Consider the following 9,651-nt stretch of genomic DNA (forward strand, 5'->3'; position numbering starts at 1 on the left):
GAATACAAAACAATTTAATGCAATTTACAAGCATCATTTTGGAATTAGTAAAACAAAAATTCATTTCATATCCATTTTCTTTTTAATCTTTTCCGCACATATAAAATAAACTTTGGTACACAAACAGAAATAATAATACTTTTCATCCATCACTGTCATCAAAGATGTCACGAACTGAAAATGAGACAGAGCAAATTCTTAACCTCTCTTAACTTGCACCGCCCTCCAAATTGCTGTATAAGCGTTCAACACGTGCAGAATTTGAATCTTAGACCAACTTGCTGTGAGACTGAAGCTCTTCACCAAGAGCAACACTGCGATTCTGAGCGTCTCGGAATTTGAGCATTTTCTTAAAACATTTTATAATAAATATAGAGAGTCAACAATACATTACACAAGGCTTCAGCATAAATAATCTATCTAAATCACCAGTGTACCAGTCCAGACGGACATGTGAATGAAAGTTGTTCTCCACAATCACTTTCATTCCAGCTTAGTTTAGCTCTTGTGTTTTTAAATAAAGTCACACATAAACCAAGCATCAGTTCTGCACATATTTGGGGTGATTCTGTTCCAGTGGGGGAAGACAATCTTTTTACTAATCAGGAACGTTGGCCGACAAGAGCAAGTGAACATTCCAGACGTGTCTGTCAACAAGGCAGCGAACTACACCAACATAATAGCATACATTTAAAGTACAACAGGAATACAGCAATTTTGATTAGAAAAAAAAAAACCTGTCTTCACAAATTTAAAATAAGCCACAGTTATGCTTCTTGACTCTTCACTTCTTCATGTCTAGGATGAGAAAGAAAAGTAGAAATCAGAAACAAATGATTAAAATTGTCGACCAACTCACTTATGCAAAAGAGCACAATTGTTTGCTGGTAAACTATACACTATAAAGGCACTTGACTGTGTCAGACTTGCAACTTCCAGTTCAAAACAAATCGTCTTTGGGGGCTCCGTGTTAGTGCCACTCAGTTCTCACACTTGACTGATGTCCTCCAGACCGTTGATGCAGTCGTCGTCGGCGGGCAGGGTGAAACGGATGTGGTGGTTCCTCTCCCAGCCGCGACGGATCCGTTTGAGCTTCAGAGCCATGCATGGGAGCAGGAGAGCCAGCCGGCCCAGTAGCACGGAGATGGGCAGGATCAGGACCAGCATGAACGTGGGAGGAAGGTAGAAGTGGTAGTGCGCTGGATCAAAGGCTCGGTCCCATCCAAAGAGAAGTGTGTGCAGCGTGGCCATGGTCAGAGCACAGTAGCCTAGAGAGGACTGAAGGCCAGAGGGGACAGTCAGGCCTCTTTTCTTTCGAACAAAAAGTCACCATCTTCGACTCTAAATTCATGACGGACATCTTCAAACAGGTCGTCATTGAGGATTTAAAGAAAAGCACTGGACGCTGGATCACAAAGTTTGGCCAGTAATACTAGACTATGGAGTCCTACAATTCCTTGTGTTTATATATGTGCAGTGTCAGCTCCAGACTGCCTTTCAACTGAGGTCCTTTGATACTGCTCTAATACTTGAAATAGTTCTTAACGGTAGTGGTGACGAACTGTGAACATGAACAAGCGTAATTGCAAGGATGACACTGAGTTGTTGTATGCAGCTCAGACTACAGAGAATACATGACATAAAACAGTGGTGTTGCCACAGATGTGTGCTTCAGGAGCTGTTGATCCATTAAAAATCCAATATTGTGGTCAGACTTTAGATTAGGGAACATATATTACCATAACTAAACTACTTGTATGTGCACCAGCAGTTACCCTTTAAAGACTCATTGTGAAGTATTTGTGTCTTGTTATACTTGACTGCATTTCATTCAGGAATGGTCATCAAAAGCTCACTCTAAACAACATCATAAATACTGACTATTGACAGTAAACAAGCAAGCAATCATCTTATAAATAATCTATATATGTTCCCTAATTTTATTTAATCTAAAATGTAACCCATATTTTATCACTGCATGTTTAAAATTTCATCAGATTTAAGTCGACTAATGTGGTTCTTCACACTGGTGCAGTCAGAACTAGAGATGGCACCTATGACTGCAGCAGAATCTTGAGAGGTGTTAAAATATGATCTAAAATACAATATGATGACTCAAAATACAAACATTTCCACAATCAAATGTCATAAAATCATTCAAGAGAAAGAACTTTTCGGTCATCATACAGTGTTTATAACCCCCCCACCAATACTAACTCATAAAAAGTGTAATATGTTACTAACATGCTGACGTTTCCTGGTCAAATGCAAAGCTGTTTCTGTGTCACTACTGTGACAAGTCTCACGTTATCTTCCTCATAAAAAAAAAAAATCTGTTCATCGTGGGCCATTCATTGATCGCAAACATTTCTTCCTCCCTGATACAGTGATGAAGGGCCCCAATACAGTCTCCCCTCAACCTCCTCTCTGATATTGCTGCACCTAGGTTTGAAGAGCATGTTCAGCAGTTTTCATGTGACGTGGACAACTCTGAGACATCAGGACTCGACTCTTCTACATGAGGACAACACAGAAAAATGCAATGGCACAGAGGTATTGACACGTGAAGGCAGTATGGGCACATGAGAATTGGCACAGAAACTAACTGCTCACAAACCTACAAACCAGTGCTTATCATTCATTTGAAGGAGATGTGCAAAATTCATTCATCTCAAATTGGCTCATGTGAGCTAAATTTTCTAGCTGTGTTGAATTGATTTGTTTGATCTGTTTTATTTAGGCTCAGTTGTAGCCTACATGGTCTGGGAAGGATCCTCAGTAGTAATACAAACACTGCAACCTTCTTAACAATATATAGTCATGGAGACAGTGACTGTAATGGGGTGAAAACAAGGGCCAAAGTAGGTGTTATTTTAACATTTTTAGGAAATTAAAAATGAATCAGATCAGACTACAAGCCATTAAAAAATACCACTTTTACAACAGTATTTTCTTTAATAGCACTGACAATCTGAACAAGATAGACAGGTGGTAGTTAGTGGTTTTTCTCTTTCAAAGAACAATTAAGCTGAGTAACCCTTTAGGGTTTTTTTTTAATGATATTGAATTGGATGATTTTGACTTTGATGTCACCATTTCAAATAGCTGTACAGCAGCTGGAAAATGAGTTCAAAATATGCAGTATGACCCGGGTTTGGGTTGGGAGTGACCTCATTCTGTGTGTTCTGACTCCACCAAGTGGAAACCACGCTGAATTACAGAACTTTTATTTGATCTACTGTGTTTCTACTATGCCACCACCACCAGGTCCATCTTTGATTGGTCAGCTTGAACCAACGCGCTGTCAATTTGCACTGAATTTTAATTGGTTGGCTCCGGCCGAAAATATGAGACGACCCCACCACTGCCCGGCATGGCCCCGATTACGAGTCCAGCACAGCATGTGAGTCTTTTCTATCTGACACAGGTTGAAATTATTAACTGGGTGAAGCACCAAGGTGAATGTGCCCACAATTTGTTTTGTCTAAATGGCCAGAAGTAATACAGTATCTTCATGGTTCTCTGAGGAGAAGTCTTACCCCCAACAGCAGATCAGTTGAATAAATGGGGAGATACTGAAGCATCACGCTGAGGTGCATCATAGAGTACACAGTCTCCCACCAGTCTTGTTATCAGCGAAAGCTTGACAACTATAACAGAGTAGCTACATGGAACCTACTTTTATTTTTAAATATGATTGATGATTGCCAGCTACCTGTGATTTACACAATCTGCATATATATATATACAATTTCAATTTTGTGAGAAATTAAACTGAAGTGTTCTGTGTTCATCCTGTTGAGCTTCATCACATTACAAATAAAAACAAATGAATCTGTGGCGTGGTTTGGTGAGACATGAATGTCACTCCTTCATATAGCACTTTGCAAGACCAAGTGAAGTGAGCTTCCGTCTTGTGTGTTTTACTTCCACAGCTCATGAACTGCACCCAGCCCACGGAGACTGGAATCATTCGGAGCTGATGCTTTATAATGATTCATGCGGCTGACAGTTATGACAGACTCATAACGTGACATACAGCCGATTAGTTTAACAGGACCGTAAAAAAAAAAAAAAAAAAGAGACAGAGAGAGACACAAGAAGAGGAAGAGAGGATGGAAATGAGGTGAGTCACAGTCCTGCTGATGTCTTTGTCACAGTTTAGCATGAAATCTGGGGCATCTGGAGACGAGCAAACACTTTGAGTCAGCCTGTTTACGTCTCACCAAGACTGTCTTGCTGGACGTGTCAGGCGTCAAGTGTGTCACTCTTTACCTGAATGAAGCTGAACTCCCTCCAGTTGACACTGTTGGCCACTGACGGCAGAGAGGTGATGGCCAACAGAGACAGGAGGCCCAGCGCCATGATGCCCACAGACAGATAGAGCTCCATCCTCCACACCTCCTCGTCCACCCACGAGTCCTCAACACCTTCCTTCACCTGTTGTGGACAAGATTTTAAGTTTTCAACTTAGATATCTAGCAGACGAAACTAAGCATGTTAACTAACAATGTTTCCATGTTTACAAGGACACAGTCGTATTCTGGGTATTTGTCAATGGCATGTTGGTGACCATTAGATTTCTATATATTTGTTCTTATATAATTATCAAAAGAAAAAACAGTTAAGAAGAAGAGATAAGAGGCAAAGTTACTGGACATACTTGAACTGCACACTACTCTTCTGTGCGCCAATAATTTATGAAAACAGTGGGTACAAATTTGACTCCCTGTGATGGATGTGAAGGATGATTTACATTGATTATTATGTATTAGAATTATGGGCGGGATTCAATTATATTATTATACAATGTGTATATCAGAAATCAAGATAGAAGCACATGGTTGTTCTAAGCACTTTATGTTGCTCATCACTGGAGCACGTCCACCCTGTTGTGTAACATTCTGATATCAAACAAGATCACGGTCATCCAATGTAATTTAATGTAATATATTACATTGTTGTCCAATTTAATAAAAAAACTTTTTTTTATTGAAGCCTCATTACAACATCTCAAATTTGCTACAATGTTTTATAAATGACGCTAAAAAAATATCTTATACAATTGAGTTTTCTCTTTGGATTTGAGTGTCATTTAAACTATTGCTCCTAAAACACAGATTAGCATTGTAACTTGCTACAGTGTAACAACAGGTGAAAAGGGAATGGAGCTTTTTTCCATTAGGTCCTTTGAGGAAATCAGGATGGCTTTTCCGTGTGATCTTTTGAAGGACTTTGATGTGACAATTGATCATTTCTGGGTTAGTTGATTTATTGTTATATTACATTTATGCTTTTATACTACACTGTGCTGTCGGTCGTGTGTCATGTCTAACAGTTTTGTCAACAGTCTGACTTTAATTCTATTTTTAGTCACATGTTAATGATGTTGTGACCTGAAGCTTAAGCAGATGGATAATTATTATCATTATTATCATTATTATTACTTGTCGTCGCTGCCGAGTAGAAATATTGAATGATTCACCTTTGACTAGGTGAACCACTCTTCCAGAATTTAAATGCCACTAAACAGTTGAATGGGTTGAATATTAAAGGACGCTGGACGTTAGAAAGAAAATAATTGACTGAGGTGAGACCTCAGCCTCTCGCTCACCTGTTTGAAAGCAGCGTTAAGTAGCTTGTATTTTGCAGACTTTCTCATTGGCAGGCAGAGACTGTAGACTGCGTGCAGTGCTGCACACAGGAAACTGCAAAGTCCAAACTGCTTCCTCCTTGTGAGCCAAAGGTCCAGCCAGTTGGGAAAAGGATTGTATTTAGTGCCTCGATAAAGTTGGAGAAAAGCTGCCAACAGTCCAGGTATGTAAACAAGAGACAACTGGACCAAGGCCACGCATGGTAAGGTGATGTTGACGGTGTCGATGGGCATTTTGTAAAAAGTTTTCTTGCCAGCTGTGATGAGAGGATGCAAAACATCGTGGACAAAGTTGTAGAGGTAGAAGACGACAAAGAGGGAGATGGTGCAGAAGACGGGCATTTTCCAGGAGGGGAAGAGAAGGAGTGGGAGATTTTCAATCTGCAGGGAGGAGGAGAGGAAGCCCATGTCGACAGGAGTGAAGCCCATTCTTCTACACAGCTGCATGACGGCGCTTTTAGCAGAAGAACTATTACTACACAAGAAGACCTGAGGACAAATGACAAGAGGACACATATTAGATGCATGACAATACTCATGTCAAAATGTCTTAAAAACTTAAAAAATATGTTCGAAAGGTACATCACACAAAGATTTATTGTCAGAATATAATCGGTATTTTCATCCACTAGCAACAAGTACGCCCCAATATACTCCAGTCCCTGGCATCATTGTACATATTAAGTAGTGATGGGCTGGTGAGGCTTCATGAAACAGTGTCCTTATTTTCAGAGACCACCAGATGGCTCTCTCTGCTCAATGAAACTTCCATCATTTTTAAACCAACAGTGCTACTGATCTCTAAAAATAAGCTTCGGTTTCAAGAAGCCTCACTGGGTCATCACTAATATTAAGCTACATTGTTTATCAACTGTCCAACAAAGACCCCTTGCTGGGGATTGGTGAATTCACTATGCCATGGTTTCGATTGTGTCATACGTACATAATCAGTTATCCACTGCTCAGTCCAGGATCTTTCATTCCACCCTTCAAACTATAAAACCACATACCTGCTTGCTTCCATCGCGGGGACCAATCTGGAGTGCCCAGGCAGATACAGTGTTGAAGCCTTTTACGACGAAACTCTCCGGAAACAGGTCAGCCAGCTGTTCTGCACTGGACGGTCCAGCTTCTCTGATATATAAGACATTGCTAACATCAACAAGAATCTTTCCTGCCAGTGTTGGCTTCAGTTCCACCAGCGTTGAGTAGTGTTCGGGGAAGACCGCCACAAACACCAGGTCTGCTTGGCTAGCTGCCTCCTTCTGAGAGGTCACCTGATGAAACAGAATAAACGTAGTCTTCATGTATTTTATATTTCAAATGAATGATCTCATGACACAGGTCATAGCCGTCCATGAATATATGCGATGACTGTGATGAGAGGATTTACTCAGTTCCCATGCCTAAACATACAAGTCATTATCTAGATTTGAAGACACAGACATCAACACCATAGCGACAACATTCGGTTGAAACTAAAACACCAATTATAGACTGTCAGAATCAAGGCAGAATGTGTGTGTTACCTCTGTTTCTTCTGGAAACAAAGACGCAGATCTTTTGGGGTTTCGACTCCCGACCACCACCTGGTAGCCGGAGGCCACCAGCCTTGTGGCGAGAGAGCGGGAGTAATCCCCTGAGCCGATGATGGCGATCACTGGATCACCAGGCTCCGACGTGGAGGCTTCAAAGTGTCTGGAGAGTCCCACGCCATCCCTCCCCCGAATTAGACGCTGGGACATCTGATCAGGCATCTCTGCCTGGAAATGTTTCCATAAATCAGACCCGTTGTTGAGTTGCTCAAGGTCAAGACTCAATATTTTTGATACATGTACAGGTACTAACCTAGATGTTTTAACCTAAAAATTAACATGGAAATGGGACCACACGTGTGAAACCACACAAATATTCATGCTATTCAATAAAATCCAAGTTAAATGAAATGCACCAGAGTGTTTTTGGAAATCCTAAATAAAACACTGAACTGTATCAAAACTCTGCTGCACTGTTCCCAAACACACGTTAAATTAAGATGATTTGACGACGTGTATAATACTATGCAGGAACCAGTCGCGTGGATAGTATAATAGTAACAATAACAACATACAGACATTTTAACGAAGGTACCAAAGTAGGACATCAACAACCTTGCCTTATGTCCTGAGCGGAACTTTTAAAACGCTCTATAAAAGTCAATTCCTCGCAGCTCAAAGTTGTATTTCTCCACAAACAACTTCCCGTTACAATTAAGAAAATATATACGAGGTAATGAGAACACTTTTTCGGAGAGTTCCCACGCACAACTCACCTCTCAACCTCGACGCACGTACGCTTCTTCCTGGTGACGTGACGTCACGGGCCAGACCACGCCCTCACCACGCCCCCAATGTGTGACAGACAGATAAGAACGCCAACAGACTCCATTCAACTGCCCTCGCGCTCTCTGAGGAACCGCAGCGTGTCTACACACAAAATACACACAGCGGTTGTGTTCTCGAAATGCATGTCAACCGTCATCTTTCAGCCACAGGCGTCAGAGTTCATTCAAGTCATGCATTCGTTATGATATTATTTCCACATGCAGAACATATGCTGAGGATAAACCGCTTACTTTTGTGTTGTGTATAACATGAAAAGTCATGTGACTCAAGGTTACAGACTGTCAACATGACTTTATCATATCTGCCTTTGCCACTTGCAAAAGGTTAAATCCCCAGGGCTCCGACTGCAGCATTAGAGTCACACGCGCACACATCCATGCATACTTTCTAACCTCATTTTTGTGACTCGTTCATTGCTATTAAATGGTGGGTTTGGGGGTAAACCTAATGTATTAAATTGTCTTCAGCAAAATTTCACATAAATATTAATATTAACATTTATATGCAAAATGTGGCATGCTTCTAAAAATTACATAAAAATGAAGGCAGATCAAACATGAGTTTCCTGTGCAGTTCATCTGCAGCATCTTGGGGTTTGCAGGGAACCACTGTGACTCAGAATAAAAAGCTTAGTCATCGTACTCCTTGCAATGTATTTAACAGCCTGATGTTCATATGTGACGGGACCGGACTGTCGGATTGTAACACGGTCTTCCTCGTGAGTTTCAGGGTCGAGGTGTCTCCAGTGGCTTCAGATGGGATTAGGGTCACATGATAGGACAGGAGCTGATGCTGCAACTTCTCCCCTCTGTCCCGTTGGTGTCTAACCAACAATAACATCATGTGACATTTGATTCACATTTAACACTGTGGATTGACCTTCTCTGGATACAGACATCATCATCAAGCCATCAACTCCTCCCAGAACTGAGGATTAGTCAAACAAACTGCTACTGTAAGTAACAAAAACATGCATAAATAAGGAATATTGCACTGATATATTTACAGCTAAGTATTTTATAAATAAGCATGTAGTTCCCATGGTTTAGAAGCAAAAGCACCAAAAGTGCCAGGCAAAATAGTGAAAGTTAGGGGTGTCTTAACCAACAAACGGTTAAAATCTAAAATCCAACAGATCCGACTAATCTGAACATCCGTCCGTCTATACTGAGGTGGGATCGTGGGAGCAGCAGCCACACCACAGAAGCTCAGAAACCTGCTGCAGCACCTCCACGGGGATACCTCTCCAGAGAGACGTCCAGCAGGCGAGTCAAAAGCTTTGCATTTTGGCTCAGCTCCTTCTTCCTAAGGAGAGGTTGAGTCCTCGTGACTGAGGATGCCGCAACACAACTGTAGTCTCGGTAGACTGACCAAGCGTCGTCTCAGCATTTGAGCCACACATTCTCTCTCCCAAGGTTTCAAACATTGAGTATCGTCAAGTTCCTTTTGCATCCTATGATGACGCAGGAGTCTGCTTTTTGCACTGCATGTTGATGCATGACGATACAGCTGAAGCACCTGTACCACCGGACGCTGCATATCCTGACCCTGTTGGTAGCGCGAGAGCGCCTGAACAGAGGAACAGCAGGTGGCGGTAGACTTCTGGATTACCTT

At 41.4% G+C, this 9,651-nt stretch overlaps 1 protein-coding gene across 5 annotated transcripts; it reads right to left on the minus strand.

The window, feature by feature from the left end:
- Nucleotides 1-63: 63 nt before the first annotated feature.
- steap3 (STEAP family member 3, metalloreductase) lies at nucleotides 64-8,079 on the minus strand. 5 transcript variants are annotated; one of them, XM_053862377.1, is made up of 7 exons: nucleotides 7,965-8,079; nucleotides 7,183-7,416; nucleotides 6,664-6,930; nucleotides 5,615-6,142; nucleotides 4,276-4,440; nucleotides 992-1,278; nucleotides 64-798 (listed from the first exon to the last, which is right to left on the minus strand). In XM_053862377.1, the coding sequence occupies exons 2-7, from the start codon at nucleotides 7,408-7,410 to the stop codon at nucleotides 768-770; spliced, it is 1,506 nt and encodes a 501-aa protein (XP_053718352.1). In that variant the 5' UTR covers nucleotides 7,411-7,416; nucleotides 7,965-8,079; the 3' UTR covers nucleotides 64-767. The 5 variants fall into 5 exon arrangements, with proteins under 5 accessions (XP_053718352.1, XP_053718332.1, XP_053718370.1 ...); XM_053862357.1 differs by lacking the exon at nucleotides 7,965-8,079 and adding an exon at nucleotides 7,804-7,958; XM_053862395.1 differs by lacking the exons at nucleotides 992-1,278; nucleotides 7,965-8,079 and adding an exon at nucleotides 7,804-7,958.
- Nucleotides 8,080-9,651: the final 1,572 nt, after the last annotated feature.

Source organism: Synchiropus splendidus, chromosome 1 (genome assembly GCF_027744825.2).
Source record: "Synchiropus splendidus isolate RoL2022-P1 chromosome 1, RoL_Sspl_1.0, whole genome shotgun sequence".
NCBI classification, from domain to species: domain Eukaryota; kingdom Metazoa; phylum Chordata; class Actinopteri; order Syngnathiformes; family Callionymidae; genus Synchiropus; species Synchiropus splendidus.

Bases quoted from the DNA above. Each gene is read 5' to 3' on its own strand.
- steap3 (XM_053862377.1), bottom strand. From the start codon at position 7,410: ATGCCTGATCAGATGTCCCAGCGTCTAATTCGGGGGAGGGATGGCGTG. The intron at 4,441-5,614 runs GTGAGCGAGAGG...TGTCCACAACAG, and splicing joins TTAACGCTGCTTTCAAACAG to GTGAAGGAAGGTGTTGAGGA. The intron at 1,279-4,275 runs GTAAAGAGTGAC...TCTGGCCTTCAG, and splicing joins GGGAGTTCAGCTTCATTCAG to TCCTCTCTAGGCTACTGTGC.